This window comes from Colobus angolensis, unplaced genomic scaffold (genome assembly GCF_000951035.1).
Source record: "Colobus angolensis palliatus isolate OR3802 unplaced genomic scaffold, Cang.pa_1.0 Scaffold65, whole genome shotgun sequence".
NCBI classification, from domain to species: domain Eukaryota; kingdom Metazoa; phylum Chordata; class Mammalia; order Primates; family Cercopithecidae; genus Colobus; species Colobus angolensis.
The window spans coordinates 901,871-918,000 of NW_012120154.1; the positions used below are offsets into that span (position 1 = coordinate 901,871).

At 45.3% G+C, this 16,130-nt stretch overlaps 1 protein-coding gene across 2 annotated transcripts in view; it reads right to left on the reverse strand.

Annotated features, from left to right (window-relative positions):
* Positions 1-1,010: 1,010 nt before the first annotated feature.
* ADSL (adenylosuccinate lyase) overlaps positions 1,011-16,130 on the reverse strand; it is a 22,180-nt gene continuing 7,060 nt past the window's right edge. Inside the window, exons 4-13 of one of the 2 annotated variants that reach the window (XM_011964162.1) lie at positions 15,304-15,383; positions 9,595-9,766; positions 9,325-9,371; positions 7,823-7,913; positions 6,982-7,051; positions 6,687-6,834; positions 4,953-5,043; positions 3,642-3,731; positions 2,954-3,130; positions 1,302-1,571 (exon numbers count right to left, since the gene is read on the reverse strand). In XM_011964162.1, coding sequence (XP_011819552.1) covers positions 1,485-1,571; positions 2,954-3,130; positions 3,642-3,731; positions 4,953-5,043; positions 6,687-6,834; positions 6,982-7,051; positions 7,823-7,913; positions 9,325-9,371; positions 9,595-9,766; positions 15,304-15,383 — 1,053 coding nt within the window. In that variant the 3' untranslated portion in view covers positions 1,302-1,484. Of the gene's footprint in view, positions 1,572-2,953; positions 3,131-3,641; positions 3,732-4,952; positions 5,044-6,686; positions 6,835-6,981; positions 7,052-7,822; positions 7,914-9,324; positions 9,372-9,594; positions 9,767-15,303; positions 15,384-16,130 lie in introns of both variants that reach the window. The other variant, XM_011964164.1, reaches the window with a different exon arrangement.

Below are 16,130 nucleotides of genomic sequence, written 5' to 3' on the forward strand. Positions count from 1 at the left end.
AAGAGGGTGGAGCAGTAAGCCTCTGGTGGCTTTTTGGGCACGCACTGGACAACCATTAACACCTGATAAAACAGTCGTCTCTCAGTTCTGGTGCATACTGAGTTTAAGGTTAACTTATTTACATTGATCTTATTTTTTCCTCTTAGTTTAAGGCACATCATTTCAGCCTGTTTAGGTTACAGATGAAAACTTATTTTACCAAATAAATGTACTTGTTAATTCTCCCAGTTTTGTGTCATCTGCAAATCTGATAAACAAAAGCTTTCATTTTCATCTATGCTGAAAAAGATGTAGGATGAGAATGGGCTAAACAACACAAGGGCTCTCCTGGCAGGTAGGTAATTAACTCAATATTTGGCTACAGTTGCTTCAATCAACTATAATACTGCAACAAGGAAGTCGGGCGTGGTGGCGGAAGCTGGAAGACTGCCTAGTTGCCAAGTATCTGATGTGCTCTTGCTATTGGAAATACAACAAAGAATGACACAATGTTCTTGTCCAATGGCATTTGCTTACACTGTAAACAAGTAAAAAAGAAAACAAGATTAGGCTGGGCGTGGTAGCTCATGCCTGTAATCCCAGAACTTTGGGAGGCTGAGATGGGTGGATCACTTGAGGTCAGGAGTTCAAGACCTGCCTGGCCAACATGGCAAAACCCCATCCCTACTAAAAATACAAAAATTAGCCAGGTGTGGCGGCGGGCGCCTGTAATCCCAGCTACTTGGGAGGCTGAGGCCGGAGAATTGCTTGAACCCAGGAGGCGGAGGTTGCAATGAGCCAAGATTGTGCTACTGCACTCTAGTTTGGGTGACAGAGCAAGCCTCAACAACAACAAAATCCACGCAACAAGGAATACAGACTGTCAGTTGCCCTGATGAAATCAGTATACTCAATTAGCATTTCCCTGATATATAAGCCTTATCAAAAGATGAAATGAGGTTGGGCACAACTTCGGCTGAATAAAAAGCCTGATGTGACCATCAGGCTTTTTTTTTTTTTGTTCTGTTTTGTTTTTAAGTATTTACTGTAGTTCCAAACTTCATTACTTATACTAGCCAAAAATAACCAAAATAAAAAGTATCTGACCATGGACTCAATCACTGAGTCCAGGCTATTTTGCTAGACCTAGATCTAATTCACTTTTAGAAGACAGGACCAGAAATTTCCTGCTACTTTACAAGCAAACGAACACGTGAAAAGGACTAAACTTGAGGCAGCTGGAAAATATGCCTTGAAAGAACAGAGATCAAGTATGAACTACATTTATTATGCAAGTTTGTGTTGTAAATAACAGAGTACACTTCAATGCTCTTTGTTTCTGCATTGTTGAGAAATGTGAGACTGAGAAATGGGAAAGCACCATGGATAGAAGAAAGTGCTGTATTAATTTAAGGTAACAATTCTCGAGGTAAAATAAGGCCTTACAGTAACACAATTTTCATGCCTCAGTAATTAATGATTTTTCGTTTAATTCTCTTCCAACTCTACAGACATAATTCTGCTTTCACCTTCATCACACTTTCATATGGTTTTAACAGGGGATACACCTCCTCTTCTAAGAATCTCTGCACCTGCCAGAGGAAAGCAGATATAAGACAAAAGAAAATGTTAAGATATTAGCAGATAATACCTTTCCAATGTCAGGTGATACCACTAAAACCTAATTTAACGAAGCTTTTACTCCACCACTGAGCTTGTTTTCCTTAACTGCCTATCAGGAATTTCTGCCTAGGCACAGGTGATTCAACCACCATGCCCACATGCCCACCAACCTTTCCCGCAAACTGGCCCAGCCTGTGTTCTCTCAGGTGGTTTCACCATTTCCATCCAACCTAAAAATCACCACAGCTTCTTTCCTCCTGCTTCCCAGCCCTCTTCAAGTAATCACCAAGAGCTTAACCTCTCCCTCCCTGGTCTGCATCTCTCACCACTGCCTTCACTCAAAGCTCTCATCATCTACTGTTTGATCTGTTGCAGCAGCCTCTTTATTGGTCTCCTACCTCCAGTTCTAGTATTTTAGCCCTCAGTCCTCGCACCTACTGCTTGGTATTCTAATGATCTATTTAAAAGTATTCACCACTAAGTTTTGAGCTCTCTGAAGATGAGAATTATCCATTCATCTTTTTTTTTTTTGAGACAGGATCTCACTTTGTCACCCAAGCCAGAGGGCAGGGGCATGAACATGGCTCACTGCAGCCTTGACCTCCTAGGTTCAAGCTATCTTCCCACCTCAGCCCCCTGAGTAGCTGAGACTACAGGTGCACGCCACCACACCTGGCTAACTTTTGTATTTTTTTTGTAGAGACGAGTTTTCACCATGTTGCCCAGGATGTTCTTGAACTCCTGAACTCAAGCAATTCTCCTGCCTCGGCCTCCCAAAGTACTGGGATTACTGGTGTGAGCCACTGTGCCCGGCCTATCTATTCATTTTTAAATCCCCAGAATTAAATACAGTATCTGAACACATACTGAGCACCTAGTATATACTCATGCATTTCAATCGTTACAACACTGAGATATTTACTTTTATCCTGTCAGCCAGTAAATGCCAGAGGTTAGGATTTAACCCAAATCCACCTGACAATAAAACCTAATCCATTATACCACATTCTCAAGATCAAAACTCCAAAAAATCTACATAAAGAAATACTTAAGGCAGCTCAAAACAGCCATATCTTGGTCAGTTGTGGGGGCTCACGCCTATAATCCCAGCACCACTGCACTCCAGCCTGGGTGAGAGAGAGACTGTCTCAAAAAACAAAACAAAACAGAAACCAAACCCAAATCTCTAAGTTTTAGCCAGCAACCTGCTCTGATTTCCTTCTAACTAGGCCCATTCCCAACATACCTCCTATAAAGCAAAAACATCAAAGAGAGTACCCCAGGTTCTGCAGCCCAGAAGAAAAGAGGCTTCTGGGGACCACTCCTCGGAAGCGTTCTAATGTATGCTTACCTGCTGGGAGGCACGACCAGTGAAAGAAGAAGGATCCAGTAAATGATCCAACTGAGAGTGAATGGGACTGAAGTAGGCATCAGCCTGGATACGCTCTATGAGGTCATTGTCACCCCCTTCCTGCTTGACCACAGAAGCTGCCTGCTGAGAAAGCACTCTGATTTTCTCATGGCAGTCCTGCGAAGACAGTGAAGTATTGTCAGTTCTCCACTAACAGGGCATTTGAACACTTTAAAAAAGTCATCAGATACTTCACATCCATGCAGTCTACACAGCTCTACACAAAAACGCCTCCAGGCTGAGGTGGTTCCCGTGTCTGTCTCTACCAGGGTCTTCACTACTCTCTGCCCACATCTTAGGACAATCCTGAAATGGATGCCCACCCTGCTCTGGCCCTCTTCCGTAAAGCCCCATGAATAATCTGCTCGTTTCCTGCTCACTTCCTACGGAATGTCAGACCTCATTCCTTCACTAGGAGTGGACTTCTCCTACAAGTGATTAAGTAATTCACTTTAAAAAACTCAGTTCACCACAATCACCCTCCATAGATGGCAGATTATGGCCCCTGCTCTGTACCATTACTGTGAAGGTAATGACATAAACACCTTCATCTCCTCTCCCTCATGAAGGAGAGAGCAGGACCAAACGTGCACTCTCAACTTAACCAGGAACATGAGGGGTTACAAACCTGGCGGCTACCTCCAGCTTTGACCATGGCCATGATGATGTTCTCTGTGGCCATGAAAGGCAGCTCTTGCCGAATGCGCCGCTCAATTACCTATAGGAAAAGATAAAGTGAATGACCAAGAAAGGTGCCTCAAGGCTAAAGTGGTAAACACAGCAGGATGTCAAACAAAATGCACAGCACAGACACTAACTACCACATTATGGAGAGAGTAATGGGTTGTTTTATTCTACATGATGTTTTTTTAGTTTTCTTACTAACTCAGACTTTTGATTTTTTTTTTTTTTTTGAGACAGTCTCGCTCTGTCGCCCAGGCTGGAGTGCAGTGGCATGATCTCCGCTCACTGCAAGCTCCACCTCCCGGGTTCACGCCATTCTCCTGCCTCAGCCTCCTGAGTAGCTGGGATTACAGGCACCCACCACCATGCCCAGCTAATTTTTGTATTTTTAGTAGAGACAGGGTTTCACCATGTTGACCAGGCTAGTCTTGAACTCCTGACCTCAGGTGATCCGCCTGCCTCGGCCTCCCAAAGTGCTGGGATTACAGGTGTGAGCCACTGTGCCCAGCCAGACTTTTGATTTTTAAAAAGGGAATATTAACCTAAAAAGTTGCCACATAGAAAGATTTTTTTTTCTTTTTTTTTTTTTTTGAGACAGAGTTTCGTTCTTGTCGCCAGGCTGGAGTGCAGTGGCATGATCTCGGCTCACTGCAACTTCCACCTCCTGGGTTCAAGCAATTCTCCTGCCTCAGCCTCCTGAGTAGCTGGGATTACAGGCACCCACCACCATGCCCAGCTAATTTTTGTATTTTTAGTAGAGACAGGGTTTCACCATGTTGACCAGGCTAGTCTTGAACTCCTGACCTCAGGTGATCCGCCTGCCTCGGCCTCCCAAAGTGCTGGAATTACAGGTGTGAGCACCACACCTGGCCTTAAAGAATTCTTAAAACCCCTATTTGCTACATAGCAGTGCTCAGCCTCAAGAGCTAAGTATAGGAGAGAAATAAACCCATCTGCCTCAGGTACTTAAAAACAGGCAAATGGAGCCATCTACTCTGCCTAGTCCCACCAGAGCTGATGATTCATGCTGTGAGATAGTTTAAGGCAATTTAAAATACTTCTTTTTCTGTTTCTATAAATGTGTCTATGAATTCCACAGAGCTAGTTCCCTAGAGCTTATGAACTGAAGGATGAGCTCGGGTGGGAAGAACGCCTATCGGATCAGAATGCAGCTCCCTCAACAAACCCCAGAGCACGCTCCCTCCCACATTCCAACCCCTCCCTAGTACTTTACTTTTTAACTGAAGCTTCTTACTTTGGGGTACACTACCAATCCTTCAGAAATGTTCTGCAGCGTATTCAGTATAGTATCTGCAGTAAGAAATGCCTCAGCCAAACAGATCCGTCTAGAAAACAAATAGCCATTCAATATCTGTTTAAACAAGTAATTTCAGTGAAATGCAGAGTGTGTCCCAACAAGTTGCCCTACTGACCGTACGCTCTGGATAATTTCCTTCAATCTCATGATTACCCCAATGACCTCACGACCCTCAAGTCTGTCACCTCGAGGCCAGACCACGTGCCTAAGTGCCAGACCTTATACCTACTGAGACGTCTACCTGGTTGATCCATAGGGACCTCAATCCCCAAACTGAACTCAGCCATTCTCATTCCTCTTACTCACCATTACAAACCTGCCATTCCTCCCTCGCAGGTCCTGCCTCAGCAAATGACAGTAGCGCCCCAGTCACCAAATTCTTTATACTCACTCCAGTCAACCACCAGGGCTGGCCAGTCTGCCTTCAACTCTGGATCTATATCCTTCCTCTCCATTGACATGGCACCTGCACCAACGTGGCCTCGGACTTTTAACGTAGCCCCCAACTTGTTCTGACATGATCCCTGTCTCCTTAGAGCCAACTCTCCAAACTGTTGCCAGGGTCTTTTAGCAGGCAAATCAGCAGACCCCCAGGGTCACACCTTGCTAAAAAGTATTCAGTGGCTGACTTCTGAGTGAGTTCACATGACTTATCTCCAGAGATAAATCCTGGATTATGCACAGATCCCAGAAAGCTAGGTCTAACTATATACATCTGTATCCACTCAAGAAATTCCAGCACAATGCAAGCAGGCGAGAGTAATGCCAGTCTGCTTTAAATGAGTATTAACATAAAACAGAAAATGACGTGCACACAGTACCTCATCAGCAGTACAGATTATTTCAGACTCATCTCATAGCTAATCAAGATGTCACTGTGCCTAAACACCACAACTGACATCTATCTGCCTTCAGGAAAGACCCAGAAGACCTTTCGTAAACTGGCTACTATCTGTGACCATGTCCTGCCCCACCTCCTGGCACATGTTGACTTCATTCCCCAGGGCTACTCAAGTAGTAACTCCCTCAAGTGTGTTTTCTCCTGCTTTGTGCCTTTATAATGCTCCTGATCTTGTCTTTAAAAGATGCATGTATTTTTTTTTTTTTTTTTTTTTTTTTGAGACAGAGTCTCGCTCTGTCGCCCAGGCTGGAGTGCAGTGGCGCCATCTCGGCTCACTACAAGCTCCGCCTCCCGGGTTTACGCCATTCTCCTACCTCAGCCTCCCGAGTAGCTGGGACTACAGGCGCCCGCCATCTCGCCCGGCTAGTTTTTTGTATTTTTAGTAAAGACGGGGTTTCACCATGTAGACCAGGATGGTCTCGATCTCCTGACCTCGTGATCCGCCCGTCTCGGCCTCCCAAAGTGCTGGGATTACAGGCTTGAGCCACTGCGCCCGGCAGTATTTCTTAAGTCTTAAGGCACTACCTCTACTGTGAAGAGTTCTGACTCCTCAAGCACTATTCCTTCCTCTCTGCTTCACAGTACCCAATACACACTCCAATTGTAACACTTATCACACTGTCTTTTCTATGTTTTTGCCTCCCTGCTAGACTCTGGGCTCCTTGGGGATAAGGAGACCGTAGAGATGCTCAAATATGTCCTTTTACTTCTAGGTCCCTCCTTCAGACCTCCTCTCAACTTGGTGTATGTGACGTCCCTGCGCCACTGACCGGTTGGCACTATCATCCAGTGTCCGTTCAAACCACTGGACAGATGCTGTCTGTAGCGGGTCCATGACAAGGGTCATCAGGTGGCGGGCAAGACTGCAGCAACGTTCTGAACGCATGGGATTCCGCTTGTATGGCATCGCACTCGAGCCTGCCCATGTAAAAAAGGACAAGATGCAAAGGCAGAGAGACTTCAGAGGATAGTGAGTAGGCAAGCATGCTGCTGAATGAGCTCTCAGCCCCCATCCACAGCCCTCCAGCAGCTCTGTGCGCTCACAGGTCTCTACACAGCACTCACCAATCTGCTGTTTTTCAAAGGGTTCCTCCATCTCCTTAAGGTTTGCCAGGAGGCGTATATCGGTGCAAATCTGGGGGAGGCAGGAGAATAAGCATCACCCCACACTGTCAGTGTGCAGGAGGGTCTGGGAGCCGTGACTAGGCTGATGAAGGAGATGAGCTCTTAGGTGTGCTGCGGCTGAGCTGAAGACCAGCGCATCCTCCCTAAGAGCTCCTGGAGAGTATCTCACTCAGACGCCTCTCTGTTCCCGAAGGGCTGGGATGACAAATTCAAGGAGCATGAAAACGCTTTTGTGAAACACTGCTTAAGGCATCATGGAAAGACAATCACAAGATTAATTTAGGACGGGCACAGTGCCTCACACCTGTAATCCCAGCACTTTGGGAGGCCGAGGCGGGTGGATCACCTGAGGTCAGGAGTTCAAGACCAGCCTGGCCAACGTGGTGAAACCCCGCCTCTACTAAAATAAGACAGGCATGGTGGTGCATGCCTGTAATCCCAGCTACTTGGGAAGCTCGCCTGAACCCAGGGGGCAGAGGTTGCAGTGAGCTGAGATCGTACCACTGCACACCAGCCTGGACAACAAGAGCGAAACTCCATCTCAAAAAAAAAAAAAAAAAAAAAAAAAAAAGATTAATTTAATACACCACTGAAAAAGATGGATGTTTTGCAGTGCTTGGGATAACTTTAAAGAAAACGCCAAAACTAGCTACAGACCACAAATTATTAAACTAATGTATAATATTGCTTGAGAGATGGTTAAGTAAAAGTCTGAGGCTGATTCAGTCTGTCTGTGGTGCCCAAAGCTCCTGTCCCCGCCCCACAAGCTGCCACCACTCACCTTGTGCACTGATGCCCCCAAGCTAGCCAGCACAGACAGTACTTCAATATCCACTTTTCGTGTATATGTCTGCCCTGTGATGATGAAAGCTCTAGAAATAAATAGAAGAGAGACATATGTTAAAATATTTTAAAGCCATTGCAGTGGTGCATGACTGTAGTCCCAGCTACTTAAGAGGCTAAGGGAGAGGCCGGGCGCGGTGGCTCAAGCCTGTAATCCCAGCACTTTGGGAGGCCGAAACGGGCGGATCACGAGGTCAGGAGATCGAGACCATCCTGGCTAACACGGTGAAACCCCGTCTCTACTAAAAAATACAAAAAATTAGCCGGGCGATGTGGCGGGCGCCTGTAGTCCCAGCTACTGGGGAGGCTGAGGCAGGAGAATGGCGTAAACCCAGGAGGCGGAGCTTACGGTGAGCTGAGATCCGGCCACTGCACTCCAGCCTGGGAGACAGAGCCAGACTCCGTCTCAAAAAAAAAAAAAAAAAAAAAAAAAAAGAGGCTAAGGGAGGAGGACTGCTTTAACTCAGGAAGTTGAGGCCAGCCTAAGCATCATTGGGAGACTCTTATAAAATAATAATTCAAAACATGCCTCTGTCAAACAAGGAAAAACACATCCTTAAAGAAAAGCTTGGTCTTATTGGTATGCTAATTTATACTGAGCCAGTGGACCTGAGTGGTAACTTGCTCCTGGAATAAACTATTCTTCCACCCTTTTCACTAATACTCAGGACACTGGCATGACTCAAGAAGGATACATGGTGCAGCATGCCCGTATCCAGCCACAGCTCAATAGAAATGCCTGGGTGAAGCATCCATGGTGGAACCTGGTGGATTCCAGTGGAAATGGTCAGATTTAGCCTAACCTGCTGGGGGCCTTAAGTAAAGGAACAAAAATGGTAACAACATGAAAAAAGGTATATTCTAAAGAAACCAGAAGTAAATCATTTTCTTTTTTCCTATAGATTATACAAAAATAGAATGCAGGTCGGGCATGGTGGCTCATGCCTATAATCCTAGCACTTTGAGAGGCTGAGGCAGGTGGATCCCTTGATCTCAGGAATTCGAGACTAGCCTGGGAAACATGGTGAAACCCTGTCTCTACAAAAATAATACAAAAATTAGCCAGGCATGCTTGTAGTCACAGCTACTCACGGGGCTTAGGTGGAAGGACTGCTTGAAGCTGGGAGGTGGAGGCTGCAGTGAGCTGAGATCACACCACTGCACTCCAGCCTGGGTGACAGAGTAAGACCCTGTCTCAAAAACAGTAATAAAATAAAATAAAATCCAGAAAACATGTCAGCAAGACGATTAGGGAAAAAAAAAAAAAAGAATCCAGATAGTAAGAAAATAAAACCCAGGATAGAGACAGAAAAAAAAAAAAAATGGGCAGAAGAACAAAGGAAGAAAAAGGCAAAAATTGTAAGGTCAAATCTAGAGGCATACTGAACACAGGACTTTCATCAACTTAACAGGGAGGTCAACGGATTCCCACTTACCTACCTCTTAAATCCCGCCTTATCTGTCACCATCTTGTCAAGCTGCTCTACCTTGGAAAGAAAAGACACATCCCTACAATAATCCAGGTGTCCAGTATGAGAATGCCTCAACCTGTCATCCTACCCAGGTCTTACCCCCAACCCCTACAACTTCCTTCCAGTCCAAACACCCCACCCGTCCCACAATCAATCTCTCCTATTATCCTCAAAGACAGCCTTGTCTCTTAGGCTCCACCACTGAGTTTCAGTGTCCTGCAGGTCACTTTCTGAATACCTTATGGTCATCTCCCTCAAAGAGCTGCAGGAAACTGGCCTGAGTGCCAGTGGTGCCCTTTACTCCCCGGAAGCGCAGGTCATCTCGGACACGCTTCAAGTTCTGGAGATCCATGCAAAGATCCTGAATCCAAAGACAGCAACGTTTCCCAACTGTGGTCAGCTGTGCAGGCCTGAAAACCCAAAGAGAACACATGGAAGTCTCAGACCAACACCTTACATCATCAAAGTTTCATTGCTTCTTTTAATAACCACCATTACCCCTTGGAGGGAGAACAATTAAAGGATGGAGTAACTGGTAAAGATAAAACAAGAGCTAAAACGTTTAACCAAATAATCGTTACGGAGATTCAATATCACTTATAAATAGTCAAGGAGTATGAAACTAAAAGGCTATTAGCATAGTTCTTTTTCCATCAAGAGGCAATTTTTAAATTACTATTATTTCTAGACTGGGTCTTGCTCTGTCGCCCAAGCTGGAGTGCAGTGGCATGAACGTAGCTGACTGCAGCCACAAACTCCTGGGCTCAAGTGATCCTTCTGCCTCAGCCTTCCATGTAGCTGGGACCACAGGCACGCAATACCATGCCTGGCTAATTTTTAAATTTTTTGTAGTGATGGGGTCTCACTTTGTTGCCCAGGATGCTTTCAAACTCTGTCTCAAGCGATCCACCCACCTCAGCCTCCCAAAGTCTTGGGATTACAAGCATGAGCCATGTGATGCACGCCAAGAGGCAATTTATTATAAGGGCAGGAACAATGTCCCTTTTGTTCATGGCTATATCCATCGACATAGGTAAGAAATACATCAGATACTCATACTCATGTAATATTTGCCAAGTATCTAATATGCTCCTGCTATTGAAAATACAATAAGGAATGACACAGACAGGATCCTTGTCCAATGGCACTTGCTTACATTGTAAACAAGTGAAAAAGAAAACAAAACAAGATTAGGCTGGGCGTAGTGGCTCATGCCTATAATCCCAGCACTTTGGGAGGCTGACACGGGTGGATCACTTGAAGTCAGGAGTCCGAGACCAGCCTGGCCAACAGAGACAGGGTAAAACCCTGTCTCTACTACAAATACAAAAAAGTAGCTGGGTGTGGTGGCAGGTGTTTGTAATTCCAGCTACTTGGGAGGCTGAGGCAGGAGAATCACTTGAACCTGAGAGGCAGAGGCTGCAATGAGCCGAGATTGTGCCACTGTACTCCAGGCTGGGCAACACAGCCAGACTCTGTCTCAAAAAAACAAATTAAAAAAAAGAAACAAGATTAATTATTGAGATTTTAAGTGCTAAAAGAATAAAAGAACAATGAAGATAATGGTGATACTGCTCTAGATTGGAAGTAGAGGAAAGCCTTTGTGAGGAGTCAAGACCCAGTGAGGAGTAGTCACGCGATGGAGAACCACCCCACAACATGCATAAGCAGAGGACTCGAATGTAGCAGCTAGTGGCTTTGTTTCTTGTTAAGCCTAAATCAAAGCAGGGCAACGTGGCTCAGGCCTGTAATCCCAGCACTTTGGGAGGCCAAGGAAGGTGGATCACCTGAGGTCGGGAGTTTAAGACCAGCCTGACCAACATGGAAAAACCCTGTCTCTACTAAAAATACAAAACTAGCCAGGCATAGTGGCGCATGCCTGTAATCCTAGCTACTCGGGAGGCTAAGGCAGGAGAATCACTTGAACCCAGGAGGCGGAGGTTGCAGTGAGTCGAGATTGTGCCATTGCACTCCAGCCTGGATAACAAAAGTGAAACTCTGAGTCAAAAAAAAAAAAGCCTAAATCAAGGCACTGAAGGTCTGTTTCTGAACATAAAACGTAATTACGAGGCCAGCTGCGGTGTCTCACGCCTGTAATCCCAGCACTTTGGGAGGCTGAGGTAGGTAGATCACTTGAGGCCAGGAGTTTGAGACCAGCCTGGCCAACATGGCAAAACCCTGTATCCACAAAAAATACAAAAATTGGCCAAGTGTGGTGGCACACACTTGTAATCCCAGCTACTTGGGAGGCTGAGGTGGCAGAATTGCTTGAATCCGGGAAGTGGAGGTTGCAGTGAGCCAAGATCGCGCCACTGTACTCCAACCTAGGTGATAGAGTGAGACCCTGTCTCAAAACAAAACAAAAAAACAAAATACATAATTATGAATAAGTTGCCCTAATGTCCAATTTCTTTCTTTTTTGAGACAGGGTCTCACTCTGTCACCCCAGGCTGGCATGCAGTGGTATAATCACAGCTCACTGTAGCCTCAATCTCCTGGGCTCAAGCCATCTTCCCGCCCCAGCCTCCTGAGTAGCTGGAACTACAGGCACAAGATACCACACCTGGCTAACTTTTTGTTTTTTTTTTTTAGAGCCATGGTCTCCCTATGTTGCCTAGGCTGGTCTCGAACTCTATGCCTCAAACTATCCAGTTGCCTTGGCCCCCCAAAGTGCTGAGATTACAGGCCTAAGTCACTATGCCCAGTCTAATTTTTGTTTTTTTTTTTTTTTTTGAGATAAAATCTCGCTCTGTCACCCAGGCTGGAATGGTGGCGATCTTGGCTCACTGCAACCTCTGCCTCCCGGGTTCAAGCAATTCTCCTGCCTCAGCCTCCTGAGTAGCTGGGACTACAGGTGTCCGCCACCACACCCAGCTATTTGTGTAATTTTAGTAGAGACGGAGTTTCACCATGTTGGCCAGGCTGGTCTTGATTCCACTGCCTCATGATCCACCTGCCTCAGCCTCCTAAAGTGTTGGGATTACAGGCGTGATCCACTGCACCTGGCCGCCCAGCCTAATTTCTTTCTTTTTCGCTCTGTCACCCAGGCTGGAGTGCAATGGCGCAATCTCGGCTCACTGCAACCTCCGCCTCCCAGGTTCAAACAGTCCTCCTGCCTCAGCCCCCCGAGTAGGTGGGACTCTACAGGCGTGCGCTGGATCTGGCTACTTTTTTCTTGTATTTTTAGTAGAGACAGGGTTTCACCATGTCAGCCAGGCTGGTCTTGAACTCCTGACCTCAGGTGATCCACCTGCCTTGGCCTCCCAAAGTGCGGGGATTACAGGCATGAGCCACCGTGCCCAGACCCAGCCTAATTTCTAATAGATAACCTAACCTATTCCAAATGGAATTTCTTTCCTCTTAGGCTAATAACACTGACAGCTGGGAACATCCAGGCATAACACTAGGAATGTCCACAGGAGGCACATCACAAGCTACAGTATATTCCCAAAATTAATCTTATCGTTTTCCTTGTTAACTGCTAACAGATTATTGGTATAAGGAAACAAAGAAGTAAATTAGCATGGACTTGTTCACAGCAGCATTATTCATAGTAGCCAAAAAGCAGAAATCACCCAAATGTCCATCAGTTGTTGACAATTGGGTAAATGAAACATGGTACAACCATACAATGGAATGTTTTTCAGTCATAAAAAGAACTGAAGTTCTGATACAACATGGATATTGAAAACAGCAAAAGAAGCCAGACATAAAAAGTCACATATCGTACACGATTCCACTTCTATGTAATGTGTAGAACAGGCAAATGCATAGATACAAAAAATAGATTAGCGGCTGCCAGCGGGTGGGGAAGGGAGGCATAGGAGTGACTATCAATGGGCATGAGATTTCTTTTTGGGATAATGAAAATACTCTGAAATTATATAGTGGTAATGACTGCATAATTCTCTAAGTATAGTAAGAACCACTGAACTGTACACTTTAAAAGGGTGAATTCTGTTATGTAAATTATATCTCAATAGTTTTTTTAATTGCATGAACTGATACACTAAGAGGATGCCTACACATCAACCCTGTTTTCTGAGTTCCTAATGGCTACGAACTCTGGCAGCCAATCTCTTCCATTATGCTATCTCCAGAGGAACATTAGAACACTTCTGTATTCACTGAGCACTCTCCCGGAGGCAGGAGAGGAAGAGGAGCTATAACACAGAGGAAGGAGGGTGTGGAGGGAAGCCACTCGCACGGAGCGCTTCGTATGAACAAGCGCTTCAGGCTACTGCTACCAGTAAATATAGGCCCTGCTTTTAAGAAATATGAAGCTCAACAGGCTTTCATAAATTATCATATCCTTGTTGCCACAGCAATACACCATCAAAACAAAAGGCAGATGCTAATATACCACTACTCAAACATCACTCAAAACCTGTCACTAGCACTCCAAAATTACACCATCGGCCTTTTAAAAGGGCTTTATTCAGTAATCATAAAAATACTTGCATATTTTAAAAGTAAAAATACAAAAAGTATGGCTGGGGGCAGTGGCTCACGCCTGTAATCTCATCACTTTGGGAAGCAGGGGTGGGCAGATCACTTGAGGTCAGGAGTTTGAGACCAGCCTGGCTAACATGGTGAAACCTTATCTCTCCAAACAATACAAAAATTAGCTGGGCGTGGTGGCTGGTGCCTGTAGTACCACCTACTAGGAAGGCTGAGGCGGGAGAATCGTTTGAACCCAGGAGGTAGAGGTTGCAGTGAGCGTGAGCCAAAATCACACCACTGCACTCCAGCCTGGGCGACAGAGCAAGACTCCGTCTCCAAAAACAAAACAAAACAAAACTCAAAAAGTAGAAAGAAATTTAATTTTCCTATTATCTCATAAACCAGAGTAATCAACATTTACATCATGGAGTACTTTCAACCAATTTTTGTGCAATTTATAAGCTGTCTTTGTTACCATAACATAAACCTAAGTGCCTTTGCACATTAGATCTTGTAAGCATCATTTAAATAGTTGCATATTACTCCAACCTATGGATGTACGAATACTATGCCTTACTTATTCTCTTATTGTTGAACATTTCGATGTTTTTCTTTTTTTTTTTGAGACGGAGTCTTGCTCTGCCACCCAAACTGAAATGCAGTGGTGCGATCTCGGCTCACTGCAACCTCTGCCTCCCGGGTTCAAGTGATTCTCCTGCCTCAGCCTCCTGAGTAGCAGGGATTACAGGCACGTGCCACCAAACCTGGCTAATGTTTATATATATATATATATTTTTTTTTTTTTTGAGGCGGAGTCTCGCTCTGTCGCCCGGGCTGGAGTACTGTGGCCGGATCTCAGCTCACTGCAAGCTCCATCTACCGGGTTCACGCCATTCTCCTGCCTCAGCCTCCCGAGCAGCTGGGACTACAGGCGCCCGCCACCTCGCCCAGCTAGTTTTTTGTATTTTTTTTCAGTAGAGACGGGGTTTCACCGTGTTAGCCAGGATGGTCTCGATCTCCTGACCTCGTGATCCGCCCATCTCGGCCTCCCAAAGTGCTGGGATTACAGGCTTGAGCCACCGCGCCCGGCCATAATGTTTATATTTTTAGTAGAGACGGGGTTTCACCATGTTGGCCAGGCTAGTGTTGAACTCCTAACCTCAAGGGATCCGCCCACCTTGATCTCCCAAAGTGGTGGGTTTACAGGCGTGAGCCACCACACCTGGCCCATTTAGATTGTTTCTAATGCTTACTATCATAAATAATATTTTTCAAGGCTCTTGATATGTTTTTCCCAATGTTTCCCAAAGGAACTGTTAGATTTATTCTCTTACCAGTATGTTTTAAGGTAGATATCAGGCTCATTCCTTATAAGCATCCCAAATTACTTATACTTAAATCATGTTTTCAGATTCTTCACCTCAAGGTTACTGTAGAAAAGACAGAACTCAAGAAGTAGCTGAAAGCCATATGCACATAAACAAGAAGTAATCTTACCACTTACTGGAAATGTGTGAAACCTAACGTGGGTAGACTGGCTCGTTCCTTAGCAAAGTCGGCAAGCCGAGAGATCACTCTGGCAAGCTACAAGAAAGATCATATGATAGAAAGAGGTTGAATTCAGGTTGTGTTCATTACATAATTAGGAACAAAACTTTTAGATAATTTTGTATAAAATTAGACCTGTAACTCATGAAAGGCAGCAGCCATATCTTTCCATCTTTGTATCCTAAACTTCCTGGAAGAGTTCATAGCAACCAAAATTTGAAAACTGAGTTGACTACCTAAAATGTCATGAACTATTTTAAGACCATGGCAGAAAAACAGAATAAAATCATAATCCTGACCCACATATCCCAGCAACATGCCTTTGGTTGCACTCTCTTCATTTAAAAGGCTATGCTTAGGCCCCCACAAGCAAGAAAGGATGACAGCAGTGAAAATGAAGAACTGGCTGGGCACGGTGGCTCACGCCTGTAATCCCAGCACTTTGGGAGGCCGAGACAGGTGGATCACGAGGTCAGGAGATTGAGACCATCCTGGCTAACACGGTGAAAGCCCGTCTCTACTAAAAAAACAAAAAAAAGACAGGCATGGTGGCGGGCGCCTGTAGTCCCAGCTACTTGGGAGGCTGAGGCAGGAGAATGGCGTGAACCCAGGAGGCGGAGCTTGCAGTGAGCTGAGATTGCACCACTGCACTCCAGCCTGGGAGACAGAGCCAGACTCCGTCTCAAAAAAAAAAAAAAAAAAAAAAAAAAAAAGAGGCTAAGGGAGGAGGACTGCTTTAACTCAGGAAGTTGAGGCCAGCCTAAGCATCATTGGGAGACTCTT